The sequence below is a fragment of the Pelophylax lessonae genome (assembly GCF_965119305.1).
Source record: "Pelophylax lessonae genome assembly, chromosome: 2".
In the NCBI taxonomy this organism is placed as follows: domain Eukaryota; kingdom Metazoa; phylum Chordata; class Amphibia; order Anura; family Ranidae; genus Pelophylax; species Pelophylax lessonae.
Genome location: NC_138769.1, coordinates 651,210,496 through 651,228,928, shown reverse-complemented (window position 1 = coordinate 651,228,928; position 18,433 = coordinate 651,210,496). Strand labels below are relative to the sequence as shown.

The following is an 18,433-nucleotide window of genomic DNA, read 5'->3' as shown; positions in this document are numbered from 1 at the left end:
GATGGGAATGTGTAGATAGGCATCCTGGAGGTCGAGTGATATCATCCAGTCTCCTGGCTGGATTACCTGCATGATTGTATTTAGTGATTCCATCTTGAAGCTTTCGAGTGTTATATAACGGTTTAGCTTCTTGAGATCTATCACAGGTCTCCATCCTCCTGTCTTTTTTCTGACCAGAAAGAGCGGGGAATAGAAGCCTGTATAGTGTTCTGCCGATGGGACTGGAACAACTGCTCCCTGGAGCTGAAGTTCTGTCAGAAATTGTAGTAGTGCCGAAGCTTTTTCCCGAGAAGCTGGGATTCTTGTTTTCTGAAAGACTTGAGGTGGTGAATGGGAGAACTCCCAATGATGCCCTAACTTGATCGTGGACAAGACCCAAGGGTCCTGGCAGCGGGCAGCCCAAACCGGGTAGAAAAGTTGCAGTCTTGCTCCGACTGGGAGGGACTGCAGACCCCTGGCGTCAAAAAGACTTTGTGGATTCTTGGGGAGCTGTAAGGGTCTTATTTTTGCGTGCCCCCAAAAAAGAGGCCTGCGTGCCCCTCCAGGGTCTTCTGTTCTCCCCTTGTTGTCTTGGCTGCCTGTAGTCTCTGTATCTTGATGGGCGAAATCTTGAAGAAACCACTCTGGATCTCTTGGGTTTTCTGTCCTGGGGGAGTAAGCCGGACTTCCCTCCTGAGACTCTGGAGATAGCTTCATCCAATCTTTTCCCAAAGAGAGCCTTTCCATCAAAGGGTATCCTACACCAATTTTGTTTGGATGATAGATCTGCTGTCCAAGATTTTAACCAAAGGGCCCTTTTCGCCATCACTGCGTGAAGCAATGACCTTGCTGAACAGCGGATTGTATAGATTGCGGCTTCTCCGACAAAGTCTGCTGATATCTTGAGTTCTTCAAGCGCCTTGATGATGTCTTTTCGGGGAACATCCTGGCGCAAGGCTGTCTCCACATTATCTGTCCAGACTCTGATGGCGTTGGACACCGATGTGAGTGCAATGGCCGGTTTACAGGCAGCGCCTGAGGCCAAGTAGCTTCTCTTTAGGTCAAAATCGATCTTGCGGTCTAGAGGATCCCTAAAGGAAGTCGAATCCTCCATGGGAAGAGTCACATTCTTGGCAAGGCGTGCCACTGCTGCATCAACTACCGGCATAGAGTTTAAGGATTGTGCATCCGATTCGGCCAGTGGGTAAAGTTTATTGAGGCGGCCCAGAGAAAACTTCTTATTGGTTTTCTTCCATTCTTCCTCTATAATCTCTCTGATCTCACCCATTAGTGGGAAAAAAACCTGCTTCCTTTTAAGGAAGGGGAAGTAAGTCTTGGATTTTGCCGGGGGATCCTCTGTGTCTTTCCAGGCAATGGCTGTCTTCACTGCCTGGATGAATGGCTGCACCAAGGTATAACTGAAGCCTGATGGATCTGCTTCGTCTGAGGACTCCTCTGAGAGTGAATCCGCAGAATCGTCTCTGGCCGGTGGGTCTGAGGACGGCCGAGAGGTGTTGGGGCCTGAAGGACCTGGTGCATCAGGATCTGTGCCTTGCGCTAATGCCCTAGAAGGGGCTGTCTGCGCGGGAATCAGGGTTTTCAACTCTGCGAGGGAGTCCTTCATAGTTTGTTTGAGCATATCTACCACCTGGATATTTTCTGCTTCCCGATTGGAGGCATACTCGCGGAAGCAGTCTCTGCAAACCAGCTTGCGTGGCAAGGGTATTGCTCCAGAGGCCCAACATTTCTTGGTGGAGCGAGGTGGTGCAGAGGGCGAGCGACGTTGCCTTGATCTTGATCTTTCTGAAGATCTATGGCGGGATCTGCGATCCGGGCTGTCATCTTTGCGGTGTCCTGAAGATCTTCCTGATCTTCTAGAATGAGTAGGGCTGAAACAAAGTACCCTTGTCAGCCAATTATGCACTCTTTTTGGTACCTAAACATACTCACGATAAGGTGGTCCTATACCTATTGTGAGGATCTTGTGCACGGGATGAGTGGCTCATTGCAGGGCGTTACGGGAGGACCGACTAAAAAGAAAAAGGTAGAATAGATCAAAAAGATGGCAAGACAATGAGAACAAAAGGTGATTAGAAATAGGGTGGGCATAGGGTCTTCAATAAAAGGGGGCCGGGAAAAAACGGAAGAAAAAACATAAAAAAAAAGCAATACCCCCATTTTTTTTAAAAAACATATATATATATATATATATACATATATATACATACATACATATACACAGTGCTGTATCTTGGCCTAGGCCAAAAAGGCCCAGGCCTAGGGCAGCACTTTGCCAGGGGGGCAGCAAAAAAGCTGATGGGGCTGCACTGATATGCTGCCCTGATGGGCACTGATATGTTGCACTGATGGGCACTAATAGACTGCACTGATGGCCACTGATGAGGCAGGACTGATAAGCTGCACTGATAGGGCTGCACTGATAAGGCAGCACTGATGGGCACTGATGAAGCTGAACTTATGGGAACTCATGAGGCTGCACTGATAGGCTGTGGTTGTGGTTGTGGTCTGTGGTTTACAGATGACATGGCGGGTCATAAACAGGAAGGGGTGTTGCCTTTACAGGAAGGAGTGGGTCATATCTAAATTAGGGGTGCCCAAGTTTAGTCAGGCCTAGGGCAGCACAAAACCTAAATACACCACTGCATATACATACATGTAAACACACATATACTATCATATTCACAGTTCCCTCACCCCTTTTTTTTTTTTTTTTTTTTTTTTTAACAATTTTAAGACAAAAAAAATTTTTTTTTTTTTTTTTTTACTATATAAAGTTTTTTTTTTTTTTTTTTACCATATAAATAAAGTTTTTTTTTTTTTTTTTTTTTAACCATATAAATAAAGTCCTATATTGCCCTGCAGAGAGCAATAGCTTACCTGGGGCTTTTTGCATAGAATAATGCAGGAACCATCAGCCTGCATAACTACCAGGCTAATGATTCCTTTAATACTAATAGGAGGAGGGAGGGAACTCAAAATCCCTCCTCCTCCATTAATTGGAATGTTAAGGGAAACTGTGGGCAAAAGCCCTACCTGTTTCCCTTAACCAAGATGGCCGCCCGCGCTTCGTTCGTACTGCGCATGCGCCCGCGCATGCGCACACGCCCTATCCACCCGACCACCGGAATCCCCGCCTCCCCACGCTGGAACGCCAGCGAATAGGATAAGGAGGGGAGGAGCGGAGCGGCCGAAGGCTGCACACACTACACAGCCATAGAACGTCGCACGCCGATGAGACTGGAGCCCGGAGCGGGACAAACAAGCCGAACAACAGGTATATAAAAGACGGTACACAACATATAAGGGGCTTTATCATGATATGAACCTAATAGAAAAGGGGATATGAGAGCAAATATAAGAAGGGGAGAGCAAATACATGACCTATCTTTGACAGGAAAAGGGGGAAGGAAAAAAATATAAGAGAAAGGAACTACTTTAAGGTAGTGGGTCCTCCTGCAAAACCCTGCAGTCAAATCATCATAAATCTGTTCCATTGCAGGCAGAATGCGTTCCTATGAGGAAACTCTGCGCCTTACCCCAAGATCCACAGAAGGGGTTCCCAGTCTTATCAGTGCTTTGAGCGACCCAAGAAGCAGGGACTGCGCACAGGAGAGGCTTAACCCGGCGGAAGCTGCCAGATGGTCAGCAGGTAAGGACATACTGCTACTCTTCACCAGTCAAGAAGGTATGAGGAAAAAAAGGAGAATGCTGGGAATAGGGGACGACTTTCTTTTATGCTATTCACTAGTCCTGAAGAGGGAGTAGAGGCGGAGCTCTATCACAGGTATGCTGCCATGGAGGCACCAGGAAAAAGTTTTGCCTGAAGTTCCTCTTTATTATGGCAAATGTGTAAAATGCACTCACAAGCATAAAGGGAAAGGATACTTTAATGCGGCCCTGCTTTGATCCATTTATGTGATAAATAGTGGAATGGATCTTCAAACTTTGGATTTCTTGAATAGTCTAGTCACAATGTTAGAGGTTTGACTTTTAATTGCTATTTGCTGACACTAAAGCAATTTTTAGAGAACATCCTAAATCAGCAATTAGCAATGATCCAGTCCACCACACCTATGGACCACTAGACGGCACCTTCTCTTCACACATTTGTGAGTACATTCAGCCCGCATGCTATAATAAATATAGAGGTTTTATTGCACCGGGTTGATGTGCTCATTCTCTATTTTATTTTTTCATGCTTAGAAGAAAATGACATGATGCTTGGCAGAGTTCTCTCTTAACTAGGGATGATCGAACGGTTCGTGTCGACCATCGGTTCGGCCCGAACATTGGGTGTTCGAGGTTCGGCCGAATTTAGAACTTTTTGCCCAAAAAGTTTGGAATTCGGCAACCAGAACCAACCAAAATGCAATGCTTCAGGAAATGGGCTTTAAAAGCCCGTGATTGGACCAGAACCATTAGCAAAAGCCAATTGAGGGGGCAGGAGAATGCTAGGAATGTGATTGGAGTGACTAGGGGGTCCCTAGACCAATCATTAGTGAATACGCCCCCCAGTATATAAGATCGCCCCCGCCATATTCCTAGCATTGTTATACTGGACATGGAAGAGAGTGGAAGCAGTTCTGTTAATTTTACTTTAAAAGTGTCATTTAGCTATTTATTAGTGTGAGGAAAGGGATATCTAGTGTAGTTAGAGTGCTCCTTTACACTTAAGTTAGCTTCAAAAATTTAGTTTCTGTAGGGAAAGTGTTAAGTGTAAGGGGACCGTAGTGTAGTGTAGGGTTAACTGGCAGTGACTGCTATGGCAGGGTGACAAAACCCTTCCATAGCAGGGTGACCACTATAGAGAAATGATCATTTCTCTGAATTGCTTCGGCACACCCATATGGCTTCTCACCAGCCAAGCATTTTTTATGCTGCAGGGGCTGCCACTGCCAGTGCTTTTTTAAGGACATGTTTGATGTCAGACATGACATCTGAACATGTGTATAGGGGGTATATATAGACATATATGTCTGAATATATACCCCTAGACATATATAGGTGTGATAGTAGCAGAAATAAATGCTTGCGCTAATGAAATCATTTACAGTAATATATTTCTGCTACTATCACACCTATATATGTCTAGGGGTATATATTCAGACATATATGTGTATATATACCCCCTATACACATGTTCAGATGTTTTGCCTGCCTCAAAAGAACCCAAAAAAATACCAAAATACGCTAGCGTCAAAAAAAAAATGCCCAGGTGTGTTTTTGCTGGCATTTTTTGGGGGGTTTTGGAGGCAGGCAAAACATCTGAACTTGTGTATAGTGGTGTATATACACACATCCATATATTTATATACACACCTAGACATATATAGGTGTGATAGTAGCAGAAATATATGCTTGCGCTAATGAAATCATTTACAGTAATATATTTCTGCTACTATCACACCTATATATGTCTAGGTGTGTATATAAATATATGTATGAGTGTACATATACCACTATACACAAGTTCAGATGTTTTGCCTGCCTCAAAAAAACCCAAAAAAACGCTAGCGTCAAAAAAAAAATGCCCAGGTGTGTTTTTGCTGGCATTTTTTGGGGGGTTTTGGAGGCAGGCAAAACATCTGAACTTGTGCACAGTACCACTATACACAAGTTCAGATGTTTTTCCTGACTGCAAAGAACCCCAAAAAATGCCTGCTTTGAAACCGGCAAGGTGTGGAGAAAAGCTAACCCCCTGAGCTGAAAGTTTTCTAATACATACAATCCTTTTTTTTTCTGGTTCTGGACATGCTACAGAGCTGAAACTTCACAGGTACACCTTTTAGACCCCCCCCAGACACAAAATCACACAAAAAAAGTTCTTAAAAATTGTCATTTTTGATAAAAAAGCCAATTATTGAAAAAATTAAAAAAAAAAAAAAAGATTTTTTGATTTTTACTTTGTATTTCAGATCTGGGGGGTCTAAAAGGTGTACATGTGAAGTTTCAGCTCTGTAGCATGTCCAGAACCATAAAAAAAAAGATCGTTTGTATTAGGTGTTACAGCAGCAAAGCCAACCCCCTGAGCTGAAAGTTTTCTAATACAAACGATCTTTTTTTTTATGGTTCTGGACACGCTACAGAGCTGAAACTTCACATGTACACGTTTTAGACCCCCCAGATACTAAATCCAAAAAATGACAATTTTTAAGAACTTTTTTTTGTGTGATTTTGTGTCTGGGGGGGTCTAAAAGGTGTACCTGTGAAGTTTCAGCTCTGTAGCATGTCTAGAACCAGAAAAAAAAGGATTGTATGTATTAGAAAACTTTCAGCTCAGGGGGTTAGCGTCTCTCCACATCTTGCCGGTTTCAAAGCAGGCATTTTTTTGGGTGGGTTCTTTGCAGTCAGTAAAAACATCTGAACTTGTGTATAGTGGTACTGTGCACAAGTTCAGATGTTTTACCTGCCTCCAAAACCCCCCAAAAAATGCCAGCAAAAACACACCTGGGCATTTTTTTTTTGACGCTAGCGTTTTTTTGGCATTTTTTTGGGTTCTTTTGAGGCACGCAAAACATCTGAACTTGTGTATAGTGGTATATATACACACATACATATATTTATATACACACCTAGACATATATAGGTGTGATAGTAGCAGAAATATATTATTGTAAATGATTTCATTAGCGCAAGCATATATTTGTGCTACTATCACACCTATATATGTCTAGGTGTGTATATAAATATATGGATGTGTGTATATACACCACTATACACAAGTTCAGATGTTTTGCCTGCCTCCAAAACCCCCCAAAAAATGCCAGCAAAAACACACCTGGGCATTTTTTTTGACGCTAGCGTTTTTATGGCATTTTTTTGGGTTCTTTTGAGGCAGGCAAAACATCTGAACTTGTGTATAGTGGTATATGTACACACATACATATATTTATATACACACCTAGACATATATAGGTGTGATAGTAGCAGAAATATATTACTGTAAATGATTTCATTAGCGCAAGCATATATTTCTGCTACTATCACACCTATATATGTCTAGGTGTGTATATAAATATATGGATGTGTGTATATACACCACTATACACAAGTTAAGATGTTTTGCCTGCCTCAAAAGAACCCCAAAAAATGCCAAAGAAAACGCTAGTGTCAAAAAAAAAATGCCCAGGTGTGTTTTTGCTGGCATTTTTTGGGGGTTTTTGGAGGCAGGCAAAACATCTGAACTTGTGCACAGTACCACTATACACAAGTTCAGATGTTTTTCCTGACTGCAAAGAACCCAAAAAAATGCCTTCTATTAAACCGGCAAGGTGTTACAGCAGCGAAGCCAACCCCCTGAGCGGAAAGTTTTCTAATACAAACAATCTTTTTTTAATGGTTCTGGACATGCTACAGAGCTGAAACTTCACATGTACACTTTTTAGACCCCCCAGATACTAAATCCAAAGTAAAAATCAAAAAATCTCTTTTTTTTTTTAAATTTTTCAATAATTGGCTTTTTTATCAAAAATGACAATTTTTAAGAACTTTTTTTGTGTGATTTTGTGTCTGGGGGGTCTAAAAGGTGTACCTGTGAAGTTTCAGCTCTGTAGCATGTCCAGAACCATAAAAAAAGATCATATAGGTGTTAAAGGAGGGTCCCACATCCCTGTTCTACTGAAAAATTATCTTTTCTTTTTTCATGGTTCCGGACATGCTACAGAGCTGAAACTTTACAGGTACACTTTTTAGACCCCCCAGATACTAAATCCAAAGTCAAAATAAAAAAATCTCTCTCTTTTTTTTTTTCAATAATTGTCTTTTTTATCAAAAATAACTTTTTTTTGTGTGATTAATAGTTAATGGGGCATGACCCAGAACCCTAGGCACTTTTTAGGGGCATTTATTGGGTTTTAGTGCCTAAAAATTGTGTTTTTTGATTACCGAAGTTCGGGTCCCATTGATTTCAATGGGGTTCTTAAATCCGAACCGAACTTTTGGAAAATTCGGGTGTTCTGGTCGAGCCGAACTTTTCAAAAGTTTGATCATCCTTACTGTTAACCACTTCAAGAACGGGCTATTTTTGACACTTTTTGTTTACAAGTTAAAATCAGTATTTTTTGCTAGAAAACTACTTAGAACCCCCAAATATTATATATATATATATATATATATATTTTCAGCAAAGACTCTGGAGAATAAAATTGCGGTCATTGCAATATTTTTTGTCACGCGTTATTTGCTCAGCGATCTTTCAAATGCCATTTTTTGGGAAAAATTACGAAAAATCACACTTTACTGCATTTAAAAAAAACTAAACAGTAAAGTTAGCCCATTTTTTGTATATTAAGAAAGATGATGTCACGTCGAGTAAATAGATACCCAGCATGTTACGGTTTAAAATTGCACACACCCGTGGAATGGCGACAAACTACGGTCAATATAAATCTAAATAGGCGACGCTTTAAAATTGTTTTAACGGTTACCAGTTTAGAATTAGAGTGTAGCTATTTTTTTTTTAATTATTGCTCATGCTCTGGCGATCGCGGCGATACCTCACATGTGTAGTTTGAACAGCAATTTAATTTGCCGCGCGACTTCCATATACGTTTTCTTTTTTGCGCGAGCTCACGGCGACGTGGGGGGCTTAAAAAATTTTTTTCCTATTTATTTTATTTTTTTTTTTATTTTAACACAGGTTTTTTTTAAAAAAAAAATAAATCTGTTCACTTTTATTGCTGTCACAAGTAATGTAAACATCCCTTGTGACAGCAATATGCAGTGACAGGTACTCTTTATGGAGGGATCGGGGTCTAAAAGATGCTAGACCCCTCCACTTCACTTCCATGTATTCAAAACGCCAAAAACTGCATTTTTGAATACATTCAGTTTTTGAATCTGCCGCCTTTAGCAGCCGAGTAACCCGGATGTGACGTCATGGACGCCGCCTCCGGGTTATGTCATCGGAGACCCGATCGAAGCCGCATCCGGCTTAGATCGGGACTCCATCCAGCCGGCGGACATGCCGGCTGGTTGCTCGGGTCTCCCGGTGGGACGGGAGACCCGGGCAGAGCCACGGAAGGCGGTGGGAGGGGGGGGCGTCCCCTCCCGCTCGCCGGGGTAACGATCGAGCGGCTCCCGAGCTTCATCGGTCATTACCGCCGGAAAGCCGACCGCCGGCTCTAAACAACGTACCGGGATGATGCCTCTAGCTAGAGGCATCATCCTGGTACAACCACTTAAAGTCAGCCAACGTAGGTCTATGTCAGTTTGCGTTGAATGGTTAAAGAGTAACTCCACTTTTCTAGGAAAAAAATAGCAAATAAAGAAAAAAATTATATAGCGCATATACAATTGCAGCACAAATCATATTGTAACTTCATGTTATAAAAAATAACCTTACCTTATAATCTGCAGCTCTCTAATTTTCTGTAAAATGCATTGGCAAAATGGCTACCTGGAGTTGTTCTGTACACAGAATGTATACTGGACACACCCCAGAAACATCATTTCCTGCTTGTGTGATTGGCTCACTGATTTTCCCAGAAGTCTGCACTAAGATACAAGTCAGATTTCTGGCATCCCCTGCAACAAAAATTTCATTTTTGGTGAGATACTCCCAATAGGAAGACGCCTAAAGGGATGCAGGCCCAGCGGATTTCCTCATTAAAACCCTACAGGTGCAGCAGCTAATTGATAATTATGAAACAACTCCCGTTAGATTCACTTTTCCATGTGGATACAGACAAACACACAGAGATTTCTTCAGAATAACAAAAGGTAGGAATCTGCAACAAAGTTTGTAAAAATCCTTGAAATGTACAGAGACCACCCAGAGGGGAATGTTTTTTTCTCAACAAAAGTGGAGTTACGCTTTAAAGCTGCCTTATTCTCCTTATCAGAAAGAACACTGGCAGCTCTCAGTTTAGCTAATGAGTAGAGTAGGGCCAGGCATGGAACCTGCCTTCAAGTGTGTGTGACTAATCATCAATCTTTTTAATAAAGCTTGCAACATATTCTTTCCCTTTTCGCACCTAGTTAAAGCCGGCACAAATAGTGGCAAATTAGCTTCTTGCAGACAGAACTGGGAATGATAAAAAGCCCCTAAAAGGTTTTCCAGGCTTTTTGCTGCACAAGGTATTATCAAAGGTTTAAGTGATATGTAATTATCTCAATTTTTTAGAATCTTTAAACTATAGAATATTGGTGAGATTACACATTGTCAGCTGCTGTATTATTTGCATGCATTTAAGACACAAATAAAAAGGCAAATTTCTGCATCATGTGAACGTCACAGACAGGAAAAAAGTAAAAGCTCATAATACCACCAAATTAATTTCATCCAGTAATGTGCCATAGTTTGAAATGATTTCAAAGACTCTGTCCGACATGAAAAAAAAACCTGTATTTGTTATTTATCTCTGATGGAGAGAAAAGCAGAATATTTTTTCGGATATGAAGAGTATAATTCCTTTTTGTGCTCAGAGTACTTTTAGTGAAATCTGAATTTTTTAAAAAGGAAAAAAGAAAATGTGAATAATAAACTGCTATAAGAACATAATTATCAAGAGTGCCATAAAATACTGCTTTATGATTGATTTTTCTTTAGTTTCTTTTCTTAATTTTTTCTTTTGAGTCAAGATTATAGTATACAGAATAGAAGTGTGTATGTACCAGGAATACCCACCATGCCCAACATCAAATACCCCTATATCACACATCCATTTTAGACAATGTACCTAGTGATTTATACTTATGGGGTAGTGATATGCATAGTGATTTATACTTATGGGGGTAGTGATATGCATAGTGATTTATACTTATGGGATAGTGATATGCATAGTGATTTATACTTATGGGATAGTGATATGCATAGTGATTTATACTTATGGGGTAATGATATGCATAGTGATTTATACTTATGGGGTAGTGATATGCATAGTGATTTATACTTATGGGGTAGTAATATGCATAGTGATTTATACTTATGGGGTAGTGATATGCATAGTGATTTATACTTATGGGGTAGATTTGCAAACTTCAGGTTGATTTACTAAAGGTGTTGCAAATCTTTACTCAAATTGTAGTTGTTTTCACTTTGAATACGCAATCATGTCCAGATTAAATAAATAATCAGGAATTTTCTTTGCACGTGATTGGATAATTGAAGTGAATCTCCGTTACATTTATTGAGTGAACATTCTCAAATGTTTTAGTGAATCAGCCTCTTAGTGTATGTTGTTTTTTGCAAGTTTCTGCTGTAAGAGCAGAGTGTGCTGTGCATAGAGGATAAGAGCCCTCCCGTATGACATAATATAGACCTATACACTATATTACCAAAAGTATTGGGACGTCTGCCTTTACATGCACATGAACTTTAATGGCATCCCAGTCTTATTCTGTAGGGTTCAATATGGAGTTGGCACACCCTTTGCAGCTATAACAGCTTCAACTCTTTTGGGAAGGCCATTTGTGAGGTCAAGCCCTGATGTTGAACAAGAAGGCCTGGCTTTCAGTCTGCACTCTAATTCATCCCAAAGGTGTTCTATCGGGTTGAGGTCAGGACTCTGTGCAGGCCAGTCAAGTACCTCCACCCCAAACGTCTTCATCCATGTCTTTATGGACTTTGCTTTGTACACTGGTCCAAATCATTTGGACCAGTAAATTCTGCCAGCTGACAGGTTGTTTAGAGCAATACTGGGGTCATGGAAATACAAACCTAGCGAAGTCTATGAGTCAATAATAATACCAATACAAAATTGTCATAATATGACAACATAGATGTAGTCCAAATTTACTGACTGTTATAAAAGCTAAAGCTGCATTTCAAATCAAAGGTGTACATATATATATATATATATATATATATATATATATATATATATATACTGTATATTGAACTTTAAACTACATACAAGTTTGTAAAGTTGGCCTAAATCCAGTTTACAAAATTAATTGTCTATTAAATATGCACTTGTGTGAGATTAAAGGGTAAATCCACTTTCGTGGTGAAGAATATAGCAAATAAAAAGAATATACAGTATATAGATCATGTAATTTTGCAACACAAGTCATATTGTAATTGCATGTTAACAAAAATGATTATTCCTTTTTCACTCTGCAGATGCTGCATTTTTCTGTAAAATGCAATATGGCAACCTGGGGGCCTTCTGTACATACACTACAGCCCTGGCCAAAAGTTTTGAGAATTACACAAATATTCATTTTCACAAAGTCTTCTGCTTCAGTGTTTTTAGATCTTTTTGGTCAGATGTTACTATGGTATACTGAAGTATAATTACAAGCATTTCATAAGTGTCAAAGGCTTTTATTGACAATTATATTAAGTTTATGCAAAGAGTCAATATTTGCAGTGTTAACCCTTCTTTTTCGAGACCTCTGCAAATCGCCCTGACATGCTGTCATTCAACTTCTGGGCCACATCCTAAATGAAGGCAGTCCATTCTTGCATAATCGATGCTTGGAGTTTGTCAGAATTTGTAGGGGGATTTTTTTGTTCACCTGTCTCTTGAGTATTGACCTCAAGTTCTCAATGGAATTAAGGTCTGGTGAGTTTCCTGGCCATGGATCCAATTTCCATGTTTTGTTCCCCAAGCCACTTAGTTATCACTTTTGCCTTATGGCAAGGGTCTCCATCATGCTGGAAATGACATTGTTCGTCACCAAACTGTTCTTGGATAGTTGGAAGAAGTTGCTCTCGGACCATGTTTTTGTACCATTCTTTATTCATGGCTGTGTTCTTAGGCAAAATTGTGAGTGAGCCCACTCTCCTAGCTGAGAAGCAACCCCACACATGAATGGTCTCAGGATGCTTTACTGTTGGCATGACATAGGACTGATAGTAGTGCTCACCTTTTACTTCTCCAGACAAGATTTTTTTGTGGATGCCCCAAACAATCAGAAAGGGGATTCATCAGACAAAATGACTTTACTCCAGTCCTCAGCAGTCCAATCCCTGTACCTTTTGCAGAATATCAGTCAGTCCCTGATATCTTTCCTGAGAGAAGTGGCTTCTTTGCTGCCCTTCTTGACACCAGGCCATCCTCCAAAAGTCTTCTCCTCGCAGTGCGTGCAGATGCACACACACCTGCCTGCAGCCATTCCTGAGCAAGCTCTGCACTGGTGGTGCCTGATCCCGCAGCTTAATCAACTGTAGAAGATGGCGCTGGCGCTTGCTGGACTTTTTTGAGCGCCCTAAAGCCTTCTTCACAGCAATTGAACCTCTCTTCTTGAAGTTCTTGATGATCCGATAAATGGTTGATTTAAGTGCAATCTTAGTAGCATGCAAAACCGTGCATGTGAGTCTCCTTTTGTGCAAAGCATTGATGACTGCACATGTTTCCTTGCAGGTAACCATGGTTAACAGAAGAAGAACAATGATTTCAAGCACAACCCTCCTTTTAAAGCTTTCAGTCTGTTATTCCAACTCAATCAGCATTACAGAGCGATTTCCAACCTTGTCCCCGTCAACACTGACACCTTTGTTAACAAGAGAATTACTAACATGACATCAGCTGGTCCTTTTGTGGCAGGGCTGAAATGCAGTGGAAATGTTTTTTTTTTTTGTGGGATTAAATTAATTTTCATGGCAAAGACCGACTTTGCAATTAATTGCAATTCATCTGATCGCTCTTCATAACATTCTGGAGTATATGCAAATTGCCATCATAAAAACTGAAGCAGCAGACTTTGTGAAAATTATTATTTGTGTCATTCTCAAAACTTTGGCCACAGCTGTATATTACCAAAAGTATTGGGATGCCTGCCTTTACACACACATGAACTTTAATGGCATCCCAGTCTATAGGGTTCAATATTGAGTTGGCCCACCCGTTGCAGCTATAAAAACTTCAACTCTTCTGGGAAAGCTGTCCACAAGGATTAGGAGTGTGAGCGCCGGTTCACACTGGCGCGACGCTACTTTCAGGGGCGACCTCCGAGATCGCGGTGCGAGCAGCGCGCCGCGACCTCGGAGCGGCCGCCACAGACTTCATAACATTGAAGTCTATGGCGGTCGCCTCCTGGTCGCCCCAAAGAAGCTCCGGACCCTTTTTCTAGGTCGGAGCGACTTGTGTTGCTCCTATTAGAACGGGTCCGTAGCTTCCCTATGGGAGGCGACCTGCGGCGACCTGTGAGGCGACCAGGTCGCCTCACAGGTCGCCCTAGTGTGAACTGGGGCTGACTCTGTGAATGTTTGTGTAAATTTAAGTTAAAACAGCGCTAGCAACAGATATAAAAACAAATAGTGCAATCAATATAAATACAATGGTGCTTTAACTACAAAAAGTCTCTTAATAAAATTAATATAAATTGTTATAAAGGTGCTCTAGTGCAAATCTTGGTTCCTTCAGTGCAAGTGGATAAAGGTGCTCAAGTGCATATCCATCCAGGTGTATTGAGTGCTCACACGAGTGACCCTCCAGGTCCCCTACTCACCACACTATGGATGGTTCAGCGTGTTTGGGTATAATGGGACTGTGATATCCGTGCTCCAATAATTCATCCAAATTAGAATCCCTCCGTTGAGATAAATATGGGTTTCCCCAATATATGTAGATGAAAGAAAGGGGCTGATAGTGTAATACGTTCCAAAAAATATATTTATTCCCCCACAGTTTAAGTTGTACTTACAAGATCAAATGAATGAGAAAGCGATATAACAAACAGGAACGCCGCTGTTGGCGTGCGTTCCACGAGACCAGGAAGCCTGACCGGAAGTGACGTTGCGTGGCTCCACGCCGGAAATGTCTTTCCGGCGTGGAGCCACGTAACGTCACTTCCGGTCAGGCTTCCTGGTCTCGGTGGAACGCACGCCAACAGCGGCGTTCCTGTTTGTTATATCGCTTTCTCATTCATTTGATCTTGTAAGTACAACTTAAACTGTGGGGGAATAAATATATTTTTTGGAAAGTATTACACTATCAGCCCCTTTCTTTCATCTACATATATTGGGGAAACCCATATTTATCTCAACGGAGGGATTCTAATTTGGATGAATTATTGGAGCACGGATATCACAGTCCCATTATACCCAAACACGCTGAACCATCCATAGTGTGGTGAGTAGGGGACCTGGAGGGTCACTCGTGTGAGCACTCAATACACCTGGATGGATATGCACTTGAGCACCTTTATCCACTTGCACTGAAGGAACCAAGATTTGCACTAGAGCACCTTTATAACAATTTATATTAATTTTATTAAGAGACTTTTTATAGTTAAAGCACCATTGTATTTATATTGATTGCACTATTTGTTTTTATATCTGTTGCTAGCGCTGTTTTAACTTAAATTTACACATTTTTTCCAACAATTGGTTTGGATGCACAGCAGCTGCACTTTACTTTATACACTTACTAGTCACTATTATTATCTATTAATTGTGTTGAGCGCTGTTATAAGTTTGTTTTTTCCAATATGTGAATGTTTCACCATTCTTCCAGAAGCGCATTTGTGAGGTCAGGCACTGATGCTGGACGAGAAGTTCTGGTTCACAGTCTGTGCTCTAATTCATCCCAAAGCTGTTTTATTTGGTTGAGGTTAAGTTCCTCCATCCCAAACTCACTCATCCATGTGCACTGGTCCAAATCATTTGGTTGAAGGTGGATTATGCTATGGGGTTGTTTTTCAGGGGTTGGGCTTGGCCCCTTAGTTCCAGTGAGGGGAACTGTTAAGGCATCAGCATACCAAGACATTTTAAACAATTTCAGGCTCCCAACTTTGTGGGAACAGTTTGGGGATGGCCCCTTCCTGTTCCAATATGACTGTACGCCAGTGCTCACAGCAAGGTCCATAAAGACATGTTCTTGTGAAATTAAAGTTCATGTGCATGTAAAGGCAGGCGTCCCAATACTTTTGGTAATATAGTGTAGTTGGTGTATGGAATGCCCCCAGAAATGTAATTTCCTGTTTGTTACATAGTTCGTCTGGTTGAAAAAATTATACAATCTTATATACACAATTTTATACCCACAGTTGATACAGAGGAAGGCAAAAGAAAACCCAGCAAAGCATGATCCAATGTGCTTCAGCAGGGGAAAAAAAATCCTTTCTGATCCCCCAAGAGGCAATCAGATATTCCTTGGATCAAATAATAATCCAGGCCTTTTTTTAAAGCAATCTACTGAGCTGGACAGAACAAGCTATTGAGGGAGTTTATTCCACATTTTCACAGCTCTTACTGTGAAGAAACCTTCTCAAGAGAAAATAAATTCAGTTCCTCTAATCTTTCCTCATAGCTGAGCTCCTCCATACCTCTAATCCATTTGGTTGCCCTTCACTTCACTTTCTCAAGTTCCCCAATATTCTTTTTGTGAATTGGTGCCCCAAACCGAACTGCATATTCCAGATGAGGTCTTACTAATAATTTGTACAGGGGCAAAATAATATCTCTCTCTCTGAAATCCATACCTCTGTTAATACAAGAAAGAATTTGGTTTGCTTTGGAAACCGCAGCTTGGCATTGTATGCTATTAGGCTTATGATCTACCAGAAAATCCAGATCCTTCTCCGCCATTGATTCCCCCAGTACTCCCCCTACTATGTATGATGCATGCATATTCTTAGCCCCAAGTGCATAACTTTACAATTATTTATCAACATTAAATCTAATTTGCCACCTAGTTGCCCAATTACACAGTGCATTTAGGTCAAAGTTGTAAGTTGGAGACATCCTGTAAGGTCGTTATTCATGCATAGCTCGGTGTCATCTGCAAAGACTGAAATGGTACTTTTAATCCCAGACCCTATATCATTTATAAAGGTATTAAAAAGTAAGGGTCCCAACACTGAACCTTGGGGTGCACCACTGATAACCTTAGACCGTTCAGACTAAGAATCATTAACCACTACACTCTGAATTCTGTCTTTTAGCCAGTTTTCAATTAATTTACTGATTTTTGTGTGATTGGCTCACTGATATTTCCAGAAGTCTGCACTAAGGTATAAAACAGATTTTAGGCATGTTCTGCAGCAAACATACCCCCAAAGGGTTATTCACTTCAAATGGATTTAGATCCTACAATTTTCCCCGTTAAAAAGCTGCAAGTGCATCAGATTACTAATGGCGAAGTCACTCCCATTCAGATGCACTCTGCACATTGACATAGACAAACAGCTATGTCTTCAAAAGGTAGGAATTATTATTAAGGATTTGCAACAAAGTTTGATAAAATCCTTCCAAAGTACATAGATTACCCAGAGGGAATCTTTTTTTCCTGAGGCCCCCTCCCCGTAACTTATTTTGGTACATGGTAATCCTGCTGTTATTTTTCAACTACCTTTAACGCATCAAACTGTCCAGTGAAAGTGGCAATTAGAGGGTTGAGGTAAACCATTTACCACTGACAGGGGTGCTTACAATAGTCACTTGTATTCATTTAGGCAAAACCTTAATCCCAAAAGGAGTAAAAAAAAAGTTTCTGTAATTATCAAAAACATTTAAGTTGTAGTTCAGCTACAATTTGGTAATCACTTAAGCAAGGCCATAGACAGTTCCAACCTTAGTGGGTTCAGAAGAAACTGGCCAAGATTCGAACCATGTATGGGCAGGGTGAATGTATGCAAGCTGATCCATCGTTTAGGGATGCGTGCTGGGGGAATACCATGGCTTGGTGGGAGAGTTTCCCCTGTCAACACGCGTGGTTGCAGGAAAGAAATTCGCTCTGTCTATAGCCAGCCTTATGGAAAATTCATCCAAACCCAGTAGTCCGTTTAACACTACCATCTTAAGACAGTTCTGTTGTTCAAAGATGCCTCTGTTGCCCCTTCATAGATACAGGAGCAGGGCCGCTGATAGGGGGGGACCACCAGTCCTCTTGTAGGGGGCCCGAACACACAGGGGGGCCCACACAGAGAGGGGGATTAGTGATGGACAACAAATACAGAAATCTTCCTCCAGTACCTGAATCTGATTTGTCCCTCTCCCTGCTATCAGCTTTATCTAATGAGAAAGAGACAGTTGTCCCTCACTAATCCCCCTCCCTTGTGTGGCCCCCCCTCCCAGCACTTATCTATGCTCAGGCGTTTATTTGTAAATTGTAACTTTGTTTCTCTCTCTCTGTCTCTCTGATCACTGGGCTCCAACTGCCCAGCCTGTATATTTTTCTCATCTCATCTTCTTTTTTATTTAACATAGTTTTTTTTTTTTTTTAGATTTGGCAGGAATTATGCGAGTTATGTTATATTTGTGTCTGATAATAGTGATTTTGTTGTAATTTTAGCTAAATATATCTCTAATATTTTCTTGGGGGGGCCCTGCCAGGTAGTCTGTATGGGGCCCCGCGATTTCTAACAGCAGCGCTGTACAGGAGTCACCCTAAAACAGGAAGTATGTTACTGGCTGAATTACTAGGTGAAATTAAATTAAAAAAAAAAACAAAACCAAAAAAAAGCTAAACAAAAAAAAAAAACGGGAAACGAATGCAGCCACAACTTTTGGATCGATAAGTTGCAAAATGCGTTTTTTTATTTT

At 40.9% G+C, this 18,433-nt stretch overlaps 1 protein-coding gene across 1 annotated transcript; it reads right to left on the bottom strand.

Annotated features, from left to right (window-relative positions):
* Positions 1 to 460: 460 nt before the first annotated feature.
* LOC309548226 (uncharacterized protein) lies at positions 461 to 13,318 on the bottom strand (the record flags this gene model as incomplete). Its single annotated transcript, XM_082248179.1, has 2 exons — positions 461 to 1,868; positions 13,053 to 13,318. The coding sequence occupies 2 exons, from the start codon at positions 13,316 to 13,318 to the stop codon at positions 461 to 463; spliced, it is 1,674 nt and encodes a 557-aa protein (XP_082104305.1).
* Positions 13,319 to 18,433: the final 5,115 nt, after the last annotated feature.